At 34.8% G+C, this 25,663-nt stretch overlaps 4 protein-coding genes and 2 pseudogenes across 8 annotated transcripts; 3 read left to right on the top strand and 3 right to left on the bottom strand.

The window, feature by feature from the left end:
- Nucleotides 1-2,843: 2,843 nt before the first annotated feature.
- AT1G35330 (RING/U-box superfamily protein) lies at nt 2,844-3,971 on the bottom strand (the record flags this gene model as incomplete). Its single annotated transcript, NM_103230.2, has 2 exons — nt 2,993-3,971; nt 2,844-2,908 (listed from the first exon to the last, which is right to left on the bottom strand). The coding sequence occupies exons 1-2, from the start codon at nt 3,912-3,914 to the stop codon at nt 2,844-2,846; spliced, it is 987 nt and encodes a 328-aa protein (NP_174766.2). The 5' UTR covers nt 3,915-3,971.
- A 2,132-nt stretch (nt 3,972-6,103) lies between these two features.
- On the top strand, nt 6,104-10,116 carry AT1G35320 (uncharacterized protein; the record flags this gene model as incomplete). 3 transcript variants are annotated; one of them, NM_103229.6, is made up of 8 exons in its annotated part: nt 6,104-6,194; nt 7,274-7,357; nt 7,638-7,817; nt 7,930-8,063; nt 8,158-8,276; nt 8,368-8,492; nt 9,189-9,480; nt 9,578-10,116. In NM_103229.6, the coding sequence occupies 4 exons, from the start codon at nt 6,104-6,106 to the stop codon at nt 8,040-8,042; spliced, it is 468 nt and encodes a 155-aa protein (NP_174765.5). In that variant the 3' UTR covers nt 8,043-8,063; nt 8,158-8,276; nt 8,368-8,492; nt 9,189-9,480; nt 9,578-10,116. The 3 variants fall into 3 exon arrangements, with proteins under 3 accessions (NP_174765.5, NP_001322689.1, NP_001322688.1); NM_001333148.1 differs by having other exon boundaries at nt 8,158-9,480; nt 9,578-9,900; NM_001333149.1 differs by lacking the exons at nt 9,189-9,480; nt 9,578-10,116 and having other exon boundaries at nt 7,933-8,063; nt 8,368-9,068.
- Nucleotides 10,117-11,866: 1,750 nt separating this feature from the next.
- MLP168 (MLP-like protein 168) lies at nt 11,867-12,838 on the top strand. The gene is made up of 2 exons (NM_103228.6): nt 11,867-12,110; nt 12,252-12,838. Exons 1-2 carry the CDS (start codon nt 11,933-11,935, stop codon nt 12,527-12,529), a joined length of 456 nt encoding a protein of 151 aa, NP_174764.1. The 5' UTR covers nt 11,867-11,932; the 3' UTR covers nt 12,530-12,838.
- A 3,236-nt stretch (nt 12,839-16,074) lies between these two features.
- AT1G35300 lies at nt 16,075-18,581 on the bottom strand (annotated as a pseudogene; the record flags this gene model as incomplete). The annotated part of the gene is made up of 1 exon: nt 16,075-18,581.
- A 1,526-nt stretch (nt 18,582-20,107) lies between these two features.
- AT1G35290 (Thioesterase superfamily protein) lies at nt 20,108-21,440 on the top strand. The gene is made up of 5 exons (NM_103226.3): nt 20,108-20,318; nt 20,485-20,585; nt 20,685-20,794; nt 20,887-20,982; nt 21,075-21,440. The coding sequence occupies exons 1-5, from the start codon at nt 20,179-20,181 to the stop codon at nt 21,195-21,197; spliced, it is 570 nt and encodes a 189-aa protein (NP_564457.1). The 5' UTR covers nt 20,108-20,178; the 3' UTR covers nt 21,198-21,440.
- A 1,022-nt stretch (nt 21,441-22,462) lies between these two features.
- On the bottom strand, nt 22,463-24,820 carry AT1G35280 (annotated as a pseudogene; the record flags this gene model as incomplete). Its single annotated transcript has 1 exon — nt 22,463-24,820.
- Between the last annotated feature and the right edge of the window lie 843 nt (nt 24,821-25,663).

The following is a 25,663-nucleotide window of genomic DNA, read 5'->3' as shown; positions in this document are numbered from 1 at the left end:
AACTCTTGTGAACACTTAAAAAAGATTTTAAAAATATTTATAAGATTTTTTAATGGGTTTTAAAGGCCTTGTAAATCCTTTAAAAACCCTTGTAAATCTTTTAAAACCCTTGTAAACCCTTTAAAATCTTTTAAAAACACTTGTAAATCTATTTCCCGCCAAAATATTTTGGCGGGAAAAATGTTTTTCAAAAAATAATTTTGGCGGAAAATTTATTTTTAGTATATTTTAGGCAGAAAAATCAATATTTCATTAAAAATAGGGGTGAAATGGTCATTAAAAATTAAAATAAAGTAGAAATGAAAATGGCTAACATGAAGGGGCATAATTGAAAAGGGGTAGTGTCGAACGGGTATTCTTGGCAATTTTTGTTTTTTCATGTGCAATTCGTGCATTAATTGAATGTTTTGTTTTTAGGTTCAAACAATATTTTAAACGTAAACACACAAATTATTTTGATGTTTACGTATATGGTCACAAATTATTACCATGTACGCATATTGTTAGTCTTGAGTTATCATTAATGTTAAAATTAATAAATAACTTATTATTCACAAAAAGTAAAAAGAGAAAAAACTGTAAAAACAAAAGAGGATGAAAAATACTCCATCTATTCTTATTTAGTTGATGTTCTAGGAGAATGCACACATATTAAGAAATCATTTAATTTTTATTTATTTCTAAACTAAAATGTCATTTATTATTTAATCAACCAATAGAAAAATAATCAGCAGAATAAAAATCATCAAAACCAATAAACATATAATTAATTTTGCATCGAAAATTTAAAACTTATCTATTTAAGAACAAAAATAAAAGCTTAAAACATCATTTATAAAAGAATAGAGGTAGTATTAATTTTTATTTTTAGTCAGTCAAGTGAACATTGTACCTAACTGAAGCGCCTTACTAAGTCGTACACGAGTAATGTCGATAGTTACGAGGTCAAGGGTATTTTCGTCCAAATTTGGCATAATGGCTAAACGGTAGAAACTGAATTTCACTTTGCCAAAACCAACAATTAAAACTTGGTCTTCGGACTTAATCCGTAATTTACCCTAAATAGTATGTTCTTCAATTTTTTTAAAAACTAACCTAGTTGCATGGACACTCAATGGATGATCAAGTTGTCATTGGATCTTACTGGATTTCATTGAGTTGTCATCGATTCTTCACCAGATTTCTCGCATTATCGCCGGATCTGCATCAGACCTTTTCAAATTAATCACCAGAACTTAGACAGATTCTTCATAACATTACTTTAATCGTGTTGAGTTTGTTATATTGTTGGTTAACTATATTCCGAAAGTGTTTTCCAGTGTTCGCAAATAACTGGTGGCTATGGATTTTCCATGTTCTTACGAAATAAATAAATATATTAGTGGATATTCTATCTAATCAATGGATAGGGACACAACATCCAATATATAAAAAATATATTTATAGATCTACATAGTTTGTTGGACATCCACAACAAACATCCATTCATTTATCTCACGTAATTGACCGATTATGAGTCTAAATATCTGATCTTAAATTGGGAAAAATGTGGACTAAATATCATTGTTATCGACCTTGTGTCAGTTTACCAGAAAACTAGTTTTCCCCGATCTCTAAATTTTATTACTTTCATTATTAAGGAGCAATGGGAGCAGGATAGATATATGAAGCCAAAGATACTCTATTTACATTGTCATCAGTCATCACTACACCACTTTGAAACTTTTACTTATAGTTTGACATGAGCTTAATTGAAGCTAGTCAGGTTCTTAGTGTAGTCATCCATTTTCTTAAGATCACCTTACTAAACCAGCTAAACAATAAGTCCTTCATGTTTGATGAATAAATAGATCAATACAAAATAAGATTGATGAAAAGTTACGAAATCTCGAAATTACTTTATAATTTCTCTATTATATGGGTTATCGATCTAACTTTTGAACTTTAGCTTTTTAGTATCACTTGAACATCAGCATGTTATTTAGGTTGATAGGAGTAGGACATTTCCGAAGAGTTCCTTCAAGAAGTGGATTTTTATATCATTAGTAATTTACCATTGTTGGTGCATTGATTAGCACTTCCAACAATAGTGACTTAAACCGGAAGAATCACGACTTAAACCGGAAGAATCTTGAATTAAGCTGATAATTAAGTCAAACCGTGTATCTCGGTTTAGCCTGTTAATGGGCCGAAATAAAGAGGTCGCCAGCCAACTTCGGCCGGAAAAAGGAGAGGTCGCCAGACGACCTCGACCCAAAGTAGGAAGATCGCCCAACCGACTTCCCGATTTGAAGAAAAAGAAGTTTTCCTTTCCGGTAAAGGAGAATCGCAAAAATAATGAAAAATAGAAGATTCAAGCTCCGAATAATTAGAAGTTTAACTTATCTTTAAACCCTCTTAATAATGTATAAATAGAGGGGTTTGTCCTCTATTATATTCAAGAATCAGCAACTTAATACTAAAAACCCTAGATTCCCTACATTGTTCTTGAGAAAAACCCAAACTTTGTTTCTAAACAATATTACTCTTCTTACGATCGAGTCTTTGATTAACCTAATAGCAAGAAAGTTTATTGAATTTGTTTTTCCATTTTAAACAAATTCATTGTGTGATTTTCGAAATCAACAATGATTCCATGCATTAAAAGCCAAAGTTGCCAAACCTTTGATTCATAAAGAAACTGTACAATATAGTTGACTATATCGGATAGGCACTCTTGTGCTATAGTTTCTACACACATTATACAAACCTACATATATATTTTTTCATGGTTAAGACACACCAATCGTTCTTATAATCTAACCTTGTCAGTAAGAAAACTTAATATAGTCAACACATTTAGATTAGACCATCTCTGCCTTAAGGCGATCAAATGACCCTTCACCAAACTCTTTTTCCTTGCCTTTTCCTGATTGAAGAGAGGTTGTTTGAAAAGAGAAAGAGAAAGAAAGAGAAATGTTCCGTCGATTATATCGGCGTCCATAAGGAAAACCTCTTCTCTCGCTTCCAACGCTACCACTCCTATAGCCTTCTCTTGAACTCCTAGCTTGTGGTAACGTCTTCATGTGGCTCAGTTGCCTTCGTACTTCTTCCGGTAACTGCAATGTGAATCTGTCAAGGTTTTCTACACGTGGTACTAGAGAATGTCCAGTCGAATGGGATCTTGGGAACAAAAGCTCCGTTATTCTCCAGTTTGATAACCCTGTAGACCTCGATCGAGGCGGTGTATTTGCCCCGGTGTTATTGCTCCATGACAATCTATCTAGCAAACGTACATCTGGAGACTCCAATACACTTCTTCGCGCGGTTACATTTTCAAGATCCATATCTTGATTATCATGTGGGCGTATAAATGGATACAAAGAGTTTTGATCGCTGCCTGGTTTGGGAGGGAGACTTGCACGGCAAACTGGACATGTGGACCGAGAAGACAGCCAGACATCAATGCAACTAGCATGAAATGCATGGCTACAAGGAGGCATTAAACGCAGCGTTTCCTCGTCCTCAAACTCATTCAGGCAGATCGCACATTCCACACCGCCTTTGCCTATCTTTAGCCCTTTAACTTGTGAGTAAAGAAAGGAAGGAAACGAATTTATCACATCCTTTCCAAGTCCACGGCTTGTTCTCCTTGTAAACGCTACTTCTCCATGACCTCCCTCTTCGGTATCAGAGCTGGTTCCATGAGGAGATGTGTTTGTGTATTTATAACAAACACAACAAGCCAACATGCTGAATAAGAGCGTGAACATAAGCATCGCAATGATTACTGCGGGTACTTGATTTGGTCTTTGGGCAATATACGGTGGAGCAGTGGTTCTAGGCTGATGCTGGCCACTGACTTGGAGAACAAGCAACAATAGGAAGATAACATGATGATGTAGCAAGATCGGACTCTTCCCGATTGTCATCATGTGAAGAAGCTTTTCTTTTTGGCTATGTTATAATTGTGGATCATCTCTTGAACTCCATGTTCCAGGGTAGGGAAGAAGTCCATGTTTCATATTATAAAAAATTATTTATTTCGGTGAAGTGCTTAACACGTTTGATTGTGACAGGGAGTAATAATTGTATAATCAAGTATGAATATTTCATTTTGTTTAGTCTTAATGATTGGTTCGGCTTTGTTCATCTAAAGTTTTGACTTTGAAGAGGTCGTAGGTTTTAAGTACAAACTCACTTTGCCTCACCCTCTTGAACTACCGTGTTGGTTAAACAACTGGACTATTATTTCTTAGTCGTCTGATGGTTAATTAAGTTGAAAAAGAGAGGTCAAACAAGAGAAAATAATGAAAAAGGATTCCTTTTATTATGATTATTCAGAAACACACTAAGAATATTGCCTTTATAATTTTATGAACAAATATAATAATTTTTTTTATCTAGTGAAAGTTTCTTGTATATCCTCTTACACTAGTGTTTTATATAAGAAAAGTAAGGTAGATTACAACTAGAAAAAGTTAGAGATAATCTTAATACAAAAGAGAAGAAAATATTGACAAAGAGTTGTATTAGTGCGCGAGAGACCATCAAATGTTCCGTTTGAATTTGGAGAATAAACATGGTTTTGATAAGGCAATATTGTGATATTTATGTATTTTCAACTGATTGGTCGAGTATAAACATGGTTTTAAACAGCTGGTATGGTTTCATTTTTGGAGAATAAACATGGTTTTAAACAGCTGGTATGGTTTCACCGACTGAGTCAGGGTCCTTCTGATCCAAAAAGCACGTCTATGGGGTTCCTTAATAACCGTTTCTAAGAGGCAATACGAAGAACCGGAGGAGATTGAAGAAGAGAGATAGTGTGATAAATCTTGGCAAAAAATCTTTCAACTGTCAATTTTTATCTTCTATCTCCAAAAAATGTAAATTAATCATATGAAATAAAAAATAATAATATATTTCGTTACCGTCAAAGTTTGTAAAGTTTTGATAAGTAATATGTTAACTCGAAGCCTTCGCGACAAGAAGTTAAACTACTTTTCAATTTTATTGTAGATGAGTGTGAAAACATTTACCTTAATATATATGTAAGAGTTATATTACGATGATTTTTTTACTTTGTAAGATTGATCTGCATTTTCTAGAGATGTGGAGTATAGTTACAAAAATTGACAAAGTTCAAAAGATTTTTTTTGCACAAAACTCTTATGCTGTTGAACAATGATGTTTTGTTAATCTATGTGTTTGAATTATAATTAGTGAACCTTTTGTGATTAATTTATCTTTGATATTGGTTTTTTTATTTTGATTGACTAAGAGGTTCTGGGTTTAGATCTGCACATCCTCTCAGGATAGGAAACAAATCATTTTATATGGGGTCCTTCCAAGTGCCACTCGAATTGGCGATCTCTATATTTTAACTAATAGTCTTTACTAGTTGAGCTATTAGTACGTTGTTTTGATTTTGGTTTTTGTAAATGGCTTGCTCCGGAATTTTCATTTTTCATTAAGCTTAATGCTAGTTTTAGCATATACATCTACGCCTAGAGTTTCGGAATTCTGGAAGCCTCATACGAAAATTGTTAATGAAAAATATGATCAGTGACCTATAAATGCGTTTAAATATTGGCTAACTTGAGTGAGAGAGATACCAAATTCTTTGCACTAGAGTCCATAGACATATAATAATTAAATGAAGAGAGAAACACACCACATATGAATCAATCAATCAAAGTGATGATGAATTGTGTAGGCAGCTTTTAGATTGATTGCATTCTAGTGAGTATATTATGAACTTCCTTTGTGTCATTCTCTTTTATGTAAGCTTGCCACTTTAATTAAAACTAGCACAATTGTGCCCTTATAAGATTAGGTAGAGAGATTATAAAGAAGACTTATTTTAAGGGTTTTCTGGAAAAAAACTATTGTAAGTCTTAAGGTTTTGCAAATTTACCATGCATCTTCGAATATACAGATCAATAATATGAAGTCATAGGCATTAAAAAAGAAAAAACATATTCAATGTTAAATACTTAAGTTTGTAGAACACTTTTTAATTTTCTAATGTCGATATATATATAGTGATAGCAAGGATGTCTTCGGATTATAAGAAGACGAGACAAAACTCCTGTCAAAATCTCATCACTAAAACTCGTCAATGGTTCAAGGGACTAGTTTATGTCGCAATTACAACATTGACTCAATTGAGACGTCTGGTGTTTCGATGATTCTCTACCAATCCTTTATTCGTTTGAAACTATTTTCAGACTTACTTTGGTGGCATCGGAAATATACATGGATAAAAGGACCAAACAGTCTTCCTAAGGAACATAGTGGAATCTTTCCGAGAACATACATATGATCCAGAATCATCTCCTACAACTTTGAATCCACATTTTCTACTTAAAGTAATGCCAAAGGCATTTTGGAGTTTCTGTTATAAGCTGATAGCCAATAAAAAGTGTGTGAAAGAGGGACATAACATATTATATATGCTAGCTAGCCTATAAGTTTAAAGATAGCATGGTTACTCTCTACTCTTTCATCGAAACTGTAACGATTTCATGTATTTGCGTAAAAGATTGTTGTGAGATGCTTATGTATTATGTAATCATTTTGTGATATCAATATATTGATTTGCCGAATTACAAAAAAAAACGAAATCTGAGATAATAAGTATTTTAAAACGAGGCTTATTTTAACTATTGTAAAAACGAAGACATATTACATTTGGTCAAAGCATACATCGTAGCAGACATCAATATCAAACTCATTTCTTTTAGATTCTCGCGTATAGCGTGGGTGATTATAATATACAAGAGATCACACTTTGTGTAAAATATATCACTTTGATCTGATCCACTACTTCAGCAAAAATATTATAATCTCTTGAGTCTTGACTATAAAATAGTATGCATGGATGAAGGCATAATATGTACTATATAAACTTAAAATTTTGATATATAATATATCAAATCAAAGCCTTCAAGATTATGAGTTCATCTAGGTCTTCAGAATTTTAAAAAACTTTTATATGTGATCGTGAAACGTTTACAATATATGTTCAGTTACAGCAATAGCCTATATTACTTATTATTTTATACTTTATACGATTATTTTTTATTTTTTGAAAGGTAGAATTGTAAAAATGGCGATTTGAAAGTTTTTTTTGCACAAAACCCTTATTTAATAGATTAATACATTGTATTTTAAACACTTACTCTTAGTTTAGATAAAACAATTCTCCACATAATTTTCGTTTTTTTCTTTATTTCTTAAAGATAGCATTTATGCCATGACTTAAACTTCATTTCGGCGGGTGTTGTAGGTATTGGGTATGATTTCGACAACATCACTCGTGTGGAGGACAATATGAATTCCCTTATAAATTTCGGTAGGGCAAGTGATGAAGGTACGTAATACTGATAATGTTCTTTGTCCCAAGTTTCAACTTTTGTTTTTAATTTCTTGATTATGCGTACAACCGAACCCATCAGAGCAACATATATAGCCTTAGGCTTTAAATTTGATGCAGAGGTATACACTTTATAGGAAAGTACCCCATCCCAAATGAGCCGCGTATTGATCCTTGCACCAACTTTAGTTTCTGTGAGACCCAAACCTCACTTAGGCCCGACAAAGGCCCAATTCCACTAGAAACAAAAACCTAATACATACATGTGTATATATAGTCTTCCTCATCAACCAAGCAGCAGCCATTTACATCTTCTTCATCACCATCTCTTCTTTATCTCTCATCTCAATCTCAGCCATCATTATCATCATCGTTGTGACATCGGAGTTGACGTCACGTTGTGGTCGTGATTGTTATACGTGGTTGGTTTCGTCGTCGTTCATCACCGGATTGTTAGGTAAGGAAAACCTATCATGGTTATGAACTATACTACTGAAATTGTTTCACTTAGCAAGTGGATTCATGGATCATAACTTCAATTATTGGGTTTTTGTGTAAATATGTGAAAGAAGAAAACAGTTCAAGTGGTGGAATTGGTGATCCGTTTCCCGTCACGTCTGAAGGATTTTGGGCGAGTTCTCAACGGTTCTGCGTAGATCTCGTTCCCAAGTTTTCAGAATAGTTTTCGGATCTAAAATCGGAGGTAAGATCGATCGGGAAATCGCGTTTAAAATTGGTGATTAGTCACAGTTTTCAGAACCATATTTTTCAAAGTATCTGAAACTTTGCAGTTTCAGGTAGAGGTTTTAAAGATCTATTTCCCGACGGATCTGAAAGAATCAGATCGTGAGTTTGGTGTCGTTGGAAAGATCTTGAGGAGAGAAAAAAGTAGCAAATTTCGTTTTCACGATCCAAGGTAAGATCCATTCGCAAAATGACTTACAAGTTAGTGAAAAATCACAGTTTCCCTGAACCCAGAAAAATACTAAGTGTCAGGAACATTGCAGTTTCATCTTAAGGTTTTTAGGAGGCGTTTCTGGTCACCCCGGAGCATAATTAGACCAAGCGACGGTGGATACCGGTAGAGGAAGTGTTAGGGAAGACACGGAACTTTTTGTCGTCACTAGGAAAGGTATACCCTAGCTGCCATGTCGATTGCTTGTTGAGCAAGAATCAGCTGTTTTGTGAAAACTGCAGAAACCCTAATTTGTCTTTGTGCTGTTTTCTTGTGCTGCAAGTTTCTTGTCAAGGAGTTTCCAACCTTTTTTTTTTATCCCAAATTCAGTGAGGGTGTGATCTGCGGAGATTCGATTACATGTTTCTATTTTTATGCTTCATGATTCATTGCATTGGAATAAATCTGTTTGCTTAGTAATAATGAATTATTATTTAAGATTGATGATATGATGCGTGTTATAGTAATATAAGATGATTGAATTATTGTACTTGTGATAACAAGTAAATTATATGAGTTATATGAGAAAGTAGAATCACAATGAAAAGTGGAACAGTGGAAAATGGTCTACATTGAATTGACGGGTTCTTTGTAGCTCAATAAAAGACTGACGAGTCCAGTGGAACTAGATAGGTTCAAAGGTCAGGGAGATGATCGGACCTGGTTATGATGTGGAGATCTTGCTTAAGCAAGAATGAGTTGTGTGTTATAGGTTTGCATAGTGATGCAGACTATATGAGTGTTGTGTCTATTTTCTAGGTGATTGTTGATTGTGGTTTAAAGGTAGAATCGTGTATCGTATTTCCAGTGGGCGGAAAGGATCCTCTCACTGAGTAATTCTTTACTCACCCCTTTCTTTTCCCTTTTTCCCAGGTCACATTGAGAATTGTGTGTAGTCGCTCAAGTCCGTCTTGCTTATGGTGTATTTTGGAAACCTCAGATTTATTTTCTAATATTGTTATTTTCTTATACGATTTATTAAATAGTTTTCAGTGATTTAAAATTATTTGTAAGACAATTTTGTATTTGAATTAAGAAAGTGAAATAGACGAAAGATATAAATAAAAAAGATATAAATAAGGTGAAAGCACGCCGTCTCAATGTTGAGGGAGACGGGTGTGACAGTTTCACTCTTCTTAAATTTCCTTGGTATATACATAATCCGGTAAGTATTCTTACGTAAAGTTTTTGGATATTATTTTTTTTTAATATATATCGTTAGTACTTAATTAACTCTTTTTAAAACCAAAATCCCTGTGAAGCATGCCAAGTTTGCTGTAAATGTGACTGAAGCGTTTGGTGCCAGTGGATATCCAGAAGACAGAATCTGCATCTACTTCAGAACTCGAAGTAGTGTCTCAGCCTAATCAAGTTGGAGGGTGAAAAAATATGTTTACCTATATGACTCTCTCGCGCTACCCTTTATGCGTGTTTCTCCAACAAATAAAAGAAAACTCTTGAGCAATATCGATTTCTCATTCTCGTATTTTTTTTTTTTTTTTTTCTTCTCGTTTAGTTAAAGAAAAAAGTTTTGTTTCAATATCAATATCGGTTTGGTGTTCTATAAAAGTGAACGTAATTACCCGCTTACTTATTGTTAGGACTCCTGTCGTGCACATGTGATATTTATAATTTATTGCTATTATTAAAAAAATACCTATAATACAAATAATCTCATGTGAAAGGCCTACAAAATTAGGAAAAAATATCTCCCAAGTTTACATGCCCTAGTTTATGATTTCACCTTGCCTTTGTTGTGGTTCAGGGCAGAAGAAAGAGATTAGAGAGGACAATCACTGGCATCACTGTTATATCGAAAAAGAGAAACAAGTGTTTAAATCCTTGACAAAAAGACCAAACACGTCTAATATGTAAGTGTGGATGAGCTAATATAAATTGCAAAAAGACCTAACACGTCAAATATGTAAGTGTGGATGAGCTAATATAAATTGCAGAAAATAAACAAGACACAAAATTTGTTATTGATTTTTGATTTTTTCCTACTTTTCGGGACCACGTCTAGATTTTGATTTCACTAGAACAAGAAAGCAAATACAACCTATTGGCAAACGTGTAAACCAAGAACAATCCTTTTGATTTACCGCTTCGTTCTATTAACATAAAATCTTAAGAATAAATCTCTACCCTAACAAAACTCCCTTGAGCCTATATTAAATCATGATAACCTAACCCTGAACTAAACTCCTCCTGAGTTTAGATTTCAATTCTGCAAAGTTTCTTAAACGACCACCATACAAGAATCACCAAAATTCCCTAACACGTATGTCAACACCAACACACAAATAAGCTTGACCATACAAGCACCAAACCGCAAAACTACGTCGACAAGATCACATCCAATCTCTCACATCAAATCTGTAACACCCCGGTTTCAGAAATATGGTGGTGCATGCGGAGATATTTAAAAGAATTTTGATTTGGCCACCTATGTCACCAAAGTGCACTTATCTTTTGGTCAGAGGTCCTGAGAGAACTCCATAGTTAAGCGTGCTTGAGCTGGAGTAGTTTTAGGATGGATGACCTTCCGGAAAGTGATTGTCGGAACAGGACAAAGCATGGAAAAAGATAATTTGGTGATTTGTAGGGTTGGTAACAAGTCTTTACCTCCCGGACATAGCGCACCGACCGTCGGACAGGGGTGATGGCCCTGAGAGAGGATGTGGAGCCCACTGGTAAGGACAATCGGTGCGTTACAAAATCTCTTTGGGATTGTTACTATAACAAATCCCCATTCTTATAAGGTCACGACCCCCTTATATAACAAACAGAAACTTGCACGTCAAGTTTCTCCAATCACACATAAGACATATTTCCAAATTCCATAAAAAAAAAAAAGATTTTCCTTTTTACCAATTTTCTTTTCTCTTTAAGCAAACTTCCATTTTGCTTATATGATTCTTTTTGTCTTCAAATAAAGATAATTTTCTTCTTTTTTGACTTAACACACGCTCCTAAATCCAAGTACTTGACCTCCTCATCATCAGTTTTGCATCTCATCTTCTTGAATCACTTCTTGTACTACTTCTTGTACTACTTCGAGTACTACTTCGATGACTACTTCGCTGACTCGAGCTCCTCATCATCAGTTGGACTCTCTCTTTTCCGTCATTTTTTGGTTTCTCATTAATTGGTTTAGTTCATACCCAAGGCAAAAGGGCTTATGTACCTCAGGCTCTATTCTTTATTCATTCTCTTCATGCAATTTCAATAAAATACTCTTATCAAAAAATAATTATATGACGTGATTTTCAATATTTGTCGTAGCTTCAGCTCGCAAAATTGCTTATAAATTTAATAAAGAAAACATGATCCACTACAAAATTCAAAAGGAAGGAGAATGTCTAGCATGTACTTGATTAGGTAAAGAAAGCAATTAAATATCTTTGATCGACAATAAAGTAGTTGAATCATTAATGATGCGATGAACAAAGTAATTAAGAAGTAGTGAACAATCACTCTCAAAATTAAATAAAAACACTAGTAATTTATTTCCTTCATTCAATTCTCTATATAATAGTAGCCATGAACTTAAAGGGACTCACTCATTCTCATAACAATTCCCTTAACTCTATCTCTAGGTGACTTAAGAGTAAAAAATGGTAGAGGCAGAGGTTGAAGTAGATGTGGAAATCAAATCTACGGCTGATAAGTTTTTCATGTTCTCTAGAAGATCACAACATGCCTCCAAAGCCACTCGCTATGTACAGGGATGTGATCTGCTCGAAGGCGAGTGGGGCGAAGTTGGAAGCATACTCTTGTGGAAATTAACTGTTGGTAATGAAAGTATTATTTTTATATATGTACTTTATGCAAGAAGATTAACCCTTCAACTATGGTATATATACTAGACAACTGGATTTCACGGGAAAGAAAAAAAAACATGATATATTTGATTTGTAAACTTTTCTGGTGTAGATGGAGAGCCAAAAGTGTCAAAGGATATGATTGAGGCGATTGATATGAAGATGAATATGATCCAGTGGAGGGTGTTAGAGGGACCTCTGAAGGAAGAGTACAATATTTTCTCGAAAACGATGAAAGTAAGCCCTAAGCAAGGAGGGTCTGGAAGTGTGGTGAAGTGGAACTTGAAGTATGAGAGAATTGATGAGAAGGTGGCTCACCTAGAGAGGCTCCTTCAGTTCTTCGTCGAATGTGTTAACGAGATTGACCAATACCTATTGTCTGAGGGTTAGGGACTTTTCTCCCTGGCTTATGTGTGGGAGAGTTATTGTATGCGTACGTGTAAGGACTCTTCTTGTGTTTTATATGTCTTTCTCAATAATGTGATCTCTTGCGATTTAGAAGAGAGGTATGCAAGTGTGCTATACATGATGTATAATACATCATGCCTTAAGTTGGAAGTTGTATAACATTTTAAGTTGCTTATGAGTTTCTCATATATGTATGGTGTGTTTGTTGGTTGAAAAACCATATTATAATGCAACGATACCATGTTTTTTTATCTCCTTGTGTTTAGTTTTTTTTTTGTTTGCTAAATCACCTAATATATTTATCTCCCTAAGTATAGTTTTTTTTTTTTTTTTGCTTAATCATCTAATACATATATTGTTTAAATTGGTTCAGAACATCAAAAGGTAACATTGTAATTCTTAATGACATTTGGCGGAGAGATATTTTCGTCCATTTTGGATTCCACTTTTGCAACACGTTAGCAAAGCAAAGTAGCAAGCCATGTAGTTTATTTATAAACTTAACGCTTGTTTCTAAAAATGTTTCGCATTTTTCATATAAAGGATAGGACTTCCACTGTGAAGGCTAATGACCCACTCCTTTATATCAGTGCAACAAAAAACTTATGGTTGAAAATAATTCAACACTACAGAATGGATGTTTGAAGATATCAGCAGAGATTATCATCTCGATTCTCGACTCTGCTTATCTTTATATTCTGATTCCATCACTAGTCGTCTATTTTCAATCTTTATTTCTATGTACTTTTAATTTTTTAAAATCAGATTGGCTAGTGAATAAGTTAGTATATTTAATTACTAAATCTCCCTAACAAAAGCCGAAAAGTTAAGCCGGTTCTCAACTAGTCACATTAACTCGTTCTGATTTTGAGCACTAGAATACTGAAAAGAACACAGCATACGTTCTAAAAAACGGTTCTAACGCAGCATACGGTCCCAACACAGCAAAGGTTTATTTATCAAACAAACAATTGAACTAATACCAAACCAAAAAAACAAATGAATCATAGTATAAAAGACCATCTTATATAGATTTTATTCATAGAAATGTTATAAAATATTATATTCTGGAATACTCTAAATTATGCAGTTAGTAAAGTTACAATCATCATTTAACTAAATAAACTTCTATATTATCAATTATGTTTATTGTTTTTTTTTTTTTCTTTGTTAAAGCTATCAATTATGTTTAATTCTTTATATAATTAAGGCATGTATCCATTTTTATTGAGGCTGAAACAAAGACTGAGTAGATGCTTTCAGTGATTGCTTTAGAAACTTAAGACCGAAAAGAAAACACGACATAAATCAGCACACTACGGACGTTTAAAGAATTAAGCGTCAAATTTCTACTCGAGTGATGTTTACAGACGTTTTCTACTTCATATGGAAGCGTCAAAAGTCTACTCGAGTGATGTTGTCAAGGAAAGCAAGTTAGTATAATCGAACGAAAAAGAAAAGGGACTAAGTGCTAAAAGTCTAAGACGATCAAGAGTGCCCCTCACAAAAGTAGCTGACGGAAAATTAATACAAGGTGAAACGAACTAGTCGCAGAGGTATTGGAGAAATGAAAAGAGAGTAAGTGCTAGAAAATTTTGCATGGTGGAACGTGGAAGTTGTTAATATTCATATGTTGGTTTGCTTCAGCTTTCATGCATTTTCATTCATTTAGAGCTTCTTTAGGTGCATATGCATTGTATTTGTCCAAATAATTCAATTACTAATTAAATAAGCTTGAAACAAAATAAAATTTAAAATTTATGGGGGTAAAATGACCCCGTCCTCTCCATGTACCTCCACCACTGGTTAGCAAACAAACCATATAATTATTTATAAATTTAAAGTTGTTTTCTAAATGCGTTTAAATATTGGTTAACTTGAATGAGAGAGATACCAAATTATTTGCACTGAAGTCCATAGACATAGAATAATTAAATGAAGAGAGAAACACACCACATATGAATCAATCAATCAAAGTGATGATGAAGTGTGTAGGCAGCTTTTAGATTGATTGCAGTCTAGTGAGTATGTATTATAAACTTCCTTTGTGTCATTTTTTTTTTATGTAATAAGCTTACCACTTTAATTAAACTAGCACAATTGTGCCCTTATAAGATTAGGTAGAGCGTTTATAAGACTAATAAGGGTTTTCTGGAAAAAAATCTTGTAAGTCTTAAGTTTTTGCAAATTTACCATGCATCTTCGAATATATAGATCAATGATATGAAGTCACAGACATTAAAAGAAAAACATATTCAATGTTAAGTACTTAAGTTTGGGAAAAAAACCCCGAAAAAACCGCCAACTAAATTTTATTTGGTAGTTTAATAACTCTAGTTTTAAATTTTGAACAAAAATACTTCGTTTAATTTTTGTGTGGCATTTTCGTTTTTAAAAAATTGGTTAAATCGGATCAATGAGTTAACAGCTGTTAAGCTTGTTAACGAAAGCTCTAACTGCTGTTAAAACTTAACCCCCACGGTTACGTCTATATATACGATCTCTTTTAAAGTCTTTACAACTATATTGCCATACACCACAAGAAAACAGGTGATAAACGACTTACACAGCAGTCGCATAGTAGTCGTAAAAAATGATAATACGACTAATCGGCGACTAAAGACGGTAGTCATTATTACATAGTCGCTGAATAGGGTAGTCGTGAATTAGTCGTTGATCGACGACTATATTACGACAAAAACCCAATTAGTACAAAATCGTCGTTGTATAGTCCTATAAGTTTGGCGACTATTTGACGACCATTGCACGATTAATTATCTTGTACAGAGCGTGTGAAACAAGTAGTCGTATAATAGTCGTATAAATGTTTACGACAATTTGACGACTATTGGACGACTAATTGTACCAATATAGGGAAATAATTCTCTTAGTCATATAATAGTCGTATAAATATTTACGACTATTATACGTCTATTTGACTATTATATTGTGACTAGGTTGGTTAGTCGGATAATAATCGGTAACTGTTGTGACTATTTTACGACTATTTTACGTCTAAGTTGCTACCTAAATACGACTATTTTGTGACTACTGGTTTTGACTGAATAAAAATTTCGTCATCGAATGTTGGGTTTCTTATTTGTTGTTTAAAGTTATGGTTTGTTCTTGTTTTTTATTTGAAATTCTATAAAAGATGAAAAGACATACTTGTATATATAGAAAATCAAGTTCAAATACACATACAATTATCTTGTTTCTTACACAAACAACTTATTCAAATAAACATAAGTTCAAGTAGTGTTTGGGCAAAGATAATCTAAGGATCATTAGGTGGAGGACTTGGTAGACGTTCTGTGGGTGTGGAAGAGTGAGTGGCCATGAAGTCCAAGAACTGCGGATCGGTTTGGCGGAGATACTTCTCGACTAAAGACAATTGCTCGAGCTTGTCCTTTTGCTCAGCTGTGACTCGGGCTGACTCAGGTTCTCGGGGCAGCAATCTCAGCATCTCTCTTCTCATTATATGTAGCCTGCTCTTCTATTTTCCTTTGAGCTTCCTGCAGCCGTTCTTATAGGGCTTGAAAGGATGATGAGGAACCGGAGAGTTGGCGGTTGGCACTGCCTAGAGTGTCTTTTAGACATCTAAGTCCATAAGGATTGCCTCTTGAATCCCTTTCTGTGGACTGCAAGAAATAGAGAAGAAGCTAATTAGTGACTGAATATTAATTAGACTCTAAGACTCAGAATTAGACTACAACATCTGACCTCGAGAAAGATGGCTGTATAATCATCTAGTGTGAGCTCCGGAGGTCGTGAAGAGCCATCAGAGACAGCAGAAGCAGCCGCCTCTAGTGCTGACAGCCTATCTCTCACATTCTGCTCATAAGTTTGAGCAATCTTCTCCGCCTTCTGATCAACAAATGAGCCATCCGACTTAGTGTGTGTTTGGATGAACACCTCACCAAGATGGACCGGTCTTCCCAACTTCTCTTCCTGCAAACACAAATCAATATCAACAGACTATAGAACTCAACATACTCACAAGAAAACAGACTATATTGGATTGAACACAGAAAACAGACAGTAAAACTCTAACTTATGAGAATCTACAGAAACACTTACCAATTCATCTTGGATTTCTTGATAAAACTTTGGCCCAGAGTAGTGGACGTGAGGACCGATACCGTTACGGTCAGAGAGACGAGCTTTGGAATAGGTCCGACTCCTTTTCTGTGCTTCTTCTTTGTCCCAGTAAGCACACATTGTTCCCCACAGCGTTTCTCCAATCCATGGAGGCTGCTCTCGAGTTGTCCTTGCAGTGCTTACTATGTCCTTCAAGCGCCTCTTGACGATCTCATTGAAGTAATACTGGACTGTCCCTATTATTAAGGGATCCCAGTGGTGAGTTTTCTACAAAAAAATGAAGAAGTTAGTGAAACTACAGAAACTTAACTTGAACAAGAGCAGATATAGAGGAAGCTTACCGCAAACTCTAAAAATAATCTTTCTCTTTTAGCAATTGGCACACATGACCAGTTATAGAAGGGAGCATCGAATTTTTGTAAAAAAATTCTAGTGATCTTCCTAACCAAGCGAGATCCTCTGTCGCGAGTAAACCTCCAATCACATGCAACAAAGAAAGAAGTAAACATGTTACAAAAGTGAACAAAGTTATGTTCCACAAAAGAACTACACAAGAGCTACATAAGAGCACACACGACTATAAACTATGTTCCACAATAGTACTGTCTCAACAATAGAGCATCATTCACAATCAAAGCATCATCATTTGTGGAATATAGAACAACATAACACGAGTATAGAACTGAACTAAACTAATGACTAAGCCAAAAACAATCACAACACAACAGTCAACTATGTTTGACCGATTCACAACAGAGCATCATCATTCACAATAAAACAAGCATATAGAACAACATAACACTTCTATAGAACTGAACTTGACTAAAGGTCTAAGCCAAAAACCAGGTCAAACAACAGTCAACTATGTTTGACCGATTCACAACAGAGCATCAAACAACAATAAAACAGGCATATAGAACAAAAACTGATGAGTCTAGAACTGAACTTGACTAAATGCCTAACCCGAAAACACTAGCAACACAACAGCCAACAATGTTTCACATTTTCGGTTTGATTCACAACAGAGCATATAGAACAAGGCTGAGGGAATTTGAAGTGAACTTACCATTCGGTTTTTGGCCGGGGAATGGGAGACAAAACACAAGTCCACGCTTCTCTGCCAGGCACAAGTTCACGACATTGATCTTCTTTTTTGTCTTCTTTCCAAAATAACATACAATTGTTCTGGCAAACATCAATCGTATGATATGAAAGTCCTAAATTGCGCATCAACTTCTCGGTCTGGTAATGTGAAGTGGTAGCCTGGTTTCCTTCTGGTAAAAAATCTGTAAACATTTCGCAAACGGAGTCCACCAACTTTTCAATCATATTATACTCCGCTTTGTTGTGCATGAGTCGCGACTGCCCTTCACAACAACCATCGTACAATGGATTATTTGCATCTTCTAACAAGTCGTAGAACTTATTTGAATGGTTACGGACCGGTTCTTCCACATTCTGATAACTACCATCATGATGATAGTTATCATCATACCCCACGTTATCATCATACCCCACGTTAAAATTAAATGCATCGTTCACCATATCCACATATGGATCTTCTACAACATTACCCACTTCTTCATGATTCTCACTAAAATACGTCCTATCCGTGTAACTAGTTCCGATATCCATATTCATTTCTTCTCCATGCTTATACAACATAATAATCAGGCATAAATCCTTGACTAAACAAATGACTACTAACTCTTCTACCCGAGATGATTTGTTTTTCATTCTTGCATACACTACAAGGACAATGAAATTTACCTCGACTACTCTGTACTATAGGCTGACTATTAGCGAATGTCATGAATTCTTCAACTCCTGCGACGTATTCGGCTGACAAATTCCCCGTCACTTCATCGAATCTCTTATACATCCAATCTCGATAGAAACTGTCACTACCGCCGTAATTGTAGTTTCCCGCCATTATAGAATAAACTAAATTTCTATTTTTTTCGTTTCAATCGTTTTTTTTTTCTTTTGATCGTTGTTTTGATTTGTTTAGTGAAAGAAGAGTGTCGTGAATTTTGATTATATAGACGAATTTTTATGACTAATTTACGAGTACAACAAACAAATTAGGTGTACCTACTTGGCAATGCGAAAAACGTTTTCCAACTACTTAATGCGACTACTCTGCGACTCAGTTGCGACTATTTTACAATTACCGAAAGTTGTCGTATATTAGTCGCTGATTTGGCGACTAACTAACGTAGTCGGAGATGGTAGTCGTCAATTGGCGACTAAGTAACGACAAACGTCTCCCTTCAATAATATAATCGTTAAATAGTCGTTAATAGACGAGTATTTGCCGACTAACGTAGTTAGTCGTAAAAGAACGACTATTTGACTACTAATGTTCACATTGTCGTAAAGTTGTCGTAAAACTGTCGTCAAGTAGTCGCCAAAAAAGACGACTACATCTATTGTCGCTTTTTGTAGTCGTTATTTATCTATTTTCTTGTAGTATAATTATAGTCTGGTGGTTATACATGGGTTGAAAATCCTCAGGAACCTCAGATCAATTCCTATTCCAGCTGTTTTAGGATTTGTTTGTCTTTTTCTAAAGAATTTTTTATTTCCTTTTTCTCTTTTATTGACCTCTGGTATTGATGATTAGTAAACTCCGATGATCAAAGATTCAAGATCGGAGAACGAGGAGCGAAAACGGAAAGTGAACAAACTTTTATTATCTGTTTAAGTGTTTGTTACAAAGCTTACACTAGAAACTAATTACACAATAAGCTTATATAGTATTCATATTAATCTTATTATGGAACCTAAATCTAAGTTAACCAAAGTTAACCATATTAAACCATTACCCATCTATCTTAATAGACATATTACTTTTGGTCTACTCGAGTGATGTTGTCAAGGAAAGCAAGTTAGTATAATCGAACGAAAAAGAAAAGGGACTAAGTGCTAAAAGTCTAAGACGATCAAGAGTGCCCCTCACAAAAGTAGCTGACGGAAAATTAATACAAGGTGAAACGAACTAGTCGCAGAGGTATTGGAGAAATGAAAAGAGAGTAAGTGCTAGAAAATTTTGCATGGTGGAACGTGGAAGTTGTTAATATTCATATGTTGGTTTGCTTCAGCTTTCATGCATTTTCATTCATTTAGAGCTTCTTTAGGTGCATATGCATTGTATTTGTCCAAATAATTCAATTACTAATTAAATAAGCTTGAAACAAAATAAAATTTAAAATTTATGGGGGTAAAATGACCCCGTCCTCTCCATGTACCTCCACCACTGGTTAGCAAACAAACCATATAATTATTTATAAATTTAAAGTTTTCTGAAACTTTTTCTCATTTAATTCTAGAAAAGACAAGATAGACGTGCATCCGTCTTGATTGAGATTGAAAACAAAAAACAATTAAAGAGTTCAACCACCAAAATTTAAGATTGAAAATGCATGAAGTATAATATATAATGGTGTGAGTTATTTTCACAAACCGAACAAAAACTTGTCAAACTAATTTTGAGCATCTTAGCATCGCGCGTCACTCGAAGAAGTGCAATGCTTAAAGCTACCGGCACAGTGGCTCCGGCTATGCACGTGGTGTTTCCCTGTTTTTCGAGTCGACCGCTTATCCTACCTCTCCGGAGCACAAAGACCTTCAAACCTCTCTCATGTTTCAAACAGCAAGGAGGCAAAGGGTACCGAAAGATCTTTCTAATTTCATTTCTTTAGTGGTGTAATTTTTGTTTTGGTAACCGACACTTGGACTAGGCATCAAGATTTGTAGAGTCTATAATGGCCAAGAGGGCATAGTTATATCTAATATTTCTGATTCATAGTCTTATTGAAATTTCCATATGGCAGAATGAATGGAGTCCATGAGATTGAACTTAAAGTTCGTGATTATGAATTAGACCAATTTGGTGTTGTGAACAACGCTGTTTATGCAAACTACTGCCAACACGGTTAGTTTAATTGTGATGCAAATGCTGAAACAGTTTTTATTATTAAGCTATATCTCATTCTTACAAACTATTGTTTGTTAAACATGTTTTTATACTAAGGTCAACACGAGTTTATGGAGACTATCGGTATCAACTGTGATGAAGTGTCCCGTTCTGGTGAAGCATTGGCAGTTTCTGAATTGACAATAAAGTTTCTTGCACCTTTACGTGTAATTTTGACCCTGTGTTTCCTATAATGTTTTGTCATATTTTATAAGATCATTGTTTTTAGTTTTTATATTGATTTGATTTCTTTTAGCAGAGTGGATGCAAGTTTGTGGTGAAAACGAGGATATCGGGGACATCTATGACGCGCATTTACTTTGAACAGTTCATCTTTAAACTTCCAAATCAAGAGGTTATATATTTTGTTGATCTCATCAAGCCTTTTTGTTGGTTTTTATTTGGAATTCTTATTTCGATCCATTTTGTGTATCATTAACAAAGCAGCCTATTTTGGAGGCAAAAGGAATGGCTGTGTGGCTTGACAAGAGGTACCGTCCTGTTTGTATCCCGTCTTACATACGCTCTAATTTCGGTCACTTCCAACGTCAACACGTTGTCGAATATTGATCTAGGGCTCGACAAAATATTTGTTATATTTCGCTTTGGTATGTTTTCTACTGCAATTTGATACGAAAAGATAGACATATGTAATGATATGGAGCAAAAGATACACTAATAAACTCAATATCCATTCATCAAAACGAAGCAAATTACATATAGTCGGGAGAGGTGGACAGTTTTTGTTTTTTCTTATAATGTTTTTACATGCAATATTTTATAATTATTATGTTTAATTCTAGTAAACATGAGTATATATATTAGTGATTTTTTCTTAAGTTTTAAATTCATATATTTTTATGAATTTTAAATATATTGATAAAGATAAAATTAGTTTATATACAAAAGAAAAAAACTACGCCATTACATATCGGTATTTGAATACTATGTTGTGTAGCATTATGTCTTCTATTATCATGTTCTTTTGAAACATAATACTAGATGGTTGTTTGGAAAACTAACCAAAGCAAGATACAATATATGTGAAAATGTTAAACCAATGTATGGTAAAAAGGTGAAGTGTTGCATCCTAAACCGGGTCTCCATTCATTTTAACTTTATTGTATTACACAAATTTGTTGCTTTTATTAAACTAATTTATATTGTATTTAAGACTATATCTTTTTAACAAACTCTCATACATAAAAACGAAAACTATTAAGCATATACATTAATGTTCTATGTTCTATGTATTTTCCTAAATAAATAGAGTAACAAATAATAGCTTGGCAATTCTTTTTTTTTTTTGCCGTCTTAGCACTACAACAAATATCAACATTATTAGCCAGTGAAAAGCGCTATAATATGTTATTAATAGCGTTTTCATAAAAGCTATCTTATGCCCCTGTTATTGTAGACCCCCCACATACGATAGCGTCAGAATTGTATGCTATGTTATAGTTTTCTACGATAGCTTTAATGAAACGCTTTATTAGAGAACACCAATATTTTTGCTAAATTATTTAATAATTCATATTCTTCGCTATGTTAGGTGTTTCAACCATAGCATTACGAAAGCGTTACATTACATTTGAAGTTTTTAATAGCAGGATTTGTGTCTGCGATAATATATGTTTTTCATAACAATGATAACCTGTAATGATTGAACTAACCGAAAGTTTTTAACAAAAGCATCATTCGTTTGCCATAAAACATCCAATACACATAAGTCTAAATCCAGGATACACAATACAATTCTCAAGTCATGTTCTACTTAACTACATTATCCAAAACGAATTACAAACACAACAAAAGTCTCAAGAGTATAGTAAACCTCAAGACATGATAACCTTATCCTCTGTGCCAAGTGCATCTTCCATGATCTCGACTTCATCTGATGGCCTCCACACTTTTACATCGCTTACTTTCACAATATCGACCCACACTTTAACTGCATTATCACCCAATGGAACAAAGTGAACCTTCTGTTTTGGATCTTTTGTTGCCCAACGTCCTTCCGCCACAACTCGTTTCTTTCCGGTAATATCCATCAACTTGCACTTCATATTTTCCTTAGAAACGCCTTGATATATTAGAACAATACCCATTAGGACCTTTAAACTCAAACAGACGCTTGCAGAATGTTTTCTTTCTGATTTGGACAAAGACCAAGGTGCTGCTGGAAGGTATGTTCGTTTTCCTTGTGCGTTAGGATGCAAATCCTTCCTTACACCAAGATCTTGCAGATCTTTCCTAGCATTTAGCCCATCTTTGGATTTTCCACAATGTAACAAAGTAGATACAATGCTTGCACCCACATTTCGCTCTACATGCATTACATCCAAGTTATGCCTCACCGGTAAATCCTAAACAATACAAAAACAGTTCATAAGGATCACACCATAAACGTCACTTACATGATCAATAGACAAATTAACATTTACCTCCCAATAAGACAGCTTGAAAAAAATGGATCTCTTCTTCCATCTTGATAACTCATCTTTGTCTACTTCTAGTTCCTCATCTTCTTCGGATTCACTAGATTCATCGTCACTATCAGTGACTGATTCAATGCAATCATTCCTTTTTCTCTTCCTCCCAGATTCTTTAGCATTCCGGAAATCATTTTTGAAGTTTTTCAGGGTTTGTGAAACTTCACGACCTGTTAGAATTCTTGCCTTTCTCCCATGTTCTATCTTTCCGTCAAACCAAGCCTTCTTGTTTCTATAACTATGTGTTGGTGCCAACCCTTTTCTATGACACATAAACACATGCTTTCTGCTATATTTCAACCACATACTATCTGTGCCTTTTCCACATAGAGGACAACCCATTTTACCTTTAACTTTGCATCCAGCAAGGTTTCCATAGGCGGAAAAGTCACTGATGGTCCATAAAAGCATTGCCTTTAGAGTGAATGTAGTCTTACTGAAGGCATCATATGTTAACTCACCCTTCTTCCACAGATGGTTAAGATCTTCAATAAGGGGTTCTAAGTACACATCAATACTATTTCCAGGTTGTTGTGGTCCAGGAATAAGCAGGCTTAGCATTATGTTCTCCTTCTTCATACATAGGTCAAGCGGCAAATTGTAGTTTACTAACAGAACAGGCCAGCAACTATACCTAGTATTCTTCATGTTGAATGGATTAAATCCATCTGTTGAAAGGCCAAGCCGCAGGTTTCTTTCTTCAGCAGCAAATTCAGGATACTTGTCATTCATCTTATCCCATGTAACAGAATCTACAGGGTGACGAAGTTTTCCATCAATGCTTTTGTTACTATAATGCCACCTTAAGTCCTTGGCCATTTCCTCTGATCTGAACATTCTCTTAAACCGTGGAATTATCGGAAAGTATCGTAATACCTTCTGTGGGACTCCTTTCTTAGCTTCTCCAGTTTGCATGTTACTCTTCCACCGTGACGCATTGCATTTAGGACAATTTTCTAGATTCTTGTACCTCTTTCTAAATAGACAGCAGTCGTTTACACATGCATGAATCTTTTCATATCCCATATCAAAGCTCTTTAGAAATTTCTTGACTTCATACAATGATGTATGAAGCACATTGTCTGCGGGCAACATCTCTGGCAATGTTCCAAGGAGTTCAACGAAACTCTTATCGGACCAACCATTTTTGGTCTTGATCCTAAAAAGTCACTATAGCAGACAGCTTGCTGTGGTTTAAACAGCTAGGATATAGAGCTGTTTCAGCATCTGCTAACTTTGCCAGAAACTCATCTTCTCTTATGTCCTCAACCTCTGCAATCTCACCTAAGTCAGCATCAAAACCCTGAGCTGCTTGGTATAGCTCCAAAATTTCAGCATTCCAACGACTGAAGTTGCTCTCACAGTCAGCCACTGAGTCCACGTCCCCATGATGATACCAATCAGCTCTCAACTTGTAAGCCTCATCCATCCCCCTTCTTAAGATGATCCACCACATCGCTGCCTGACTTTCGTTCCACATTACGACAGTCTTTGCAGGGACATACTATCATGTCAATGTCTCCTAATGCAGCAGCCACATCGGTTACAAATTTCTGAGCACCTTTCTCATATCCAGGATCAGCTCTTCAAGTAAACAGGAAAAATAAAAAAAACTCTTAAAGCAACCAAACCTAATCAGAAAACTAACCCATATTAATTATCTGCTTACCTGCATAGACGAACCCATGCCTTGTCCAACATTATATGTTCTAAGCTTAATTAAAACCTTTGTAAAAGCAATTCAAACCATAAGCAACATTAAACTATAGAAGACAGTAACTCAAATAGCATCACAGACAAGTGCACTTGGACCAATATACAAACTTATCTCTTATCAAGTTCATCAAATTAAGAAATAAACAATGGCAAACACAATCGACAATATACTATCTCAGATTAATTCAAAGACACATGTTTTAGGACCAACAAATTACACTATCTTAGCAAATAAAACCAATCGACAACAATCACAACAACTTCAATGAAGAACACAATCGACAGTATACTATCTCAGATTAATTCAAAGACACATGTTTAAAGACCAACAAATTACACTATCTCAGCCAATAAAACCAATCGACAACAATCACATCAACTTCAGTAAAGAACAGAACAAAAGAATCACAACAACTTAAGTTCATACAACTCATAAGTAAAGAACAGAACAAAAGAATCTGTCGTGTGACTAACCTGTAGTCGTGTGAATAGAAGAAGAAAAGTTTCACTTCCTCGACATTGCAATCACCAACACTTGATAAAAAAAACGATTATGAGTATAAGTTGAAGCAAAACGTTTAAGAACTCTAAATCAAATCACAAATCGATGCATATAAACCCCAAAACGATAATCAGTATAAGAAAGAAGAAAAGTTTCACTTTCTAATTCTATTCAAATCACATTGCCCTAAATATAACAAATCGATGCATATAAACCCCAAAATCAAATCGTCACAAAGAACTAGGTCAAATTGAGAGTAAGACATGCCTTGATTTTGAGCTCAGTGGTGGCTGCAAAATGGAAGTCGATTCTATGAGATTAGGTCA

The sequence above is a fragment of the Arabidopsis thaliana genome, assembly GCF_000001735.4.
Source record: "Arabidopsis thaliana chromosome 1 sequence".
NCBI classification, from domain to species: Eukaryota; Viridiplantae; Streptophyta; class Magnoliopsida; order Brassicales; family Brassicaceae; genus Arabidopsis; species Arabidopsis thaliana.
Note: the sequence above shows the minus strand (reverse complement) of the source record. Positions and strands in the feature narration are given on the sequence as shown.

Bases quoted from the DNA above. Each gene is read 5' to 3' on its own strand.
- MLP168 (NM_103228.6), top strand. From the start codon at position 11,933: ATGGTAGAGGCAGAGGTTGAAGTAGATGTGGAAATCAAATCTACGGCT. The intron at 12,111-12,251 runs GTAATGAAAGTA...TTTCTGGTGTAG, and splicing joins CTTGTGGAAATTAACTGTTG to ATGGAGAGCCAAAAGTGTCA.
- AT1G35290 (NM_103226.3), top strand. From the start codon at position 20,179: ATGCTTAAAGCTACCGGCACAGTGGCTCCGGCTATGCACGTGGTGTTT. The intron at 20,319-20,484 runs GTACCGAAAGAT...TCCATATGGCAG, and splicing joins AAACAGCAAGGAGGCAAAGG to AATGAATGGAGTCCATGAGA. The intron at 20,586-20,684 runs GTTAGTTTAATT...TTTTATACTAAG, and splicing joins TGCAAACTACTGCCAACACG to GTCAACACGAGTTTATGGAG.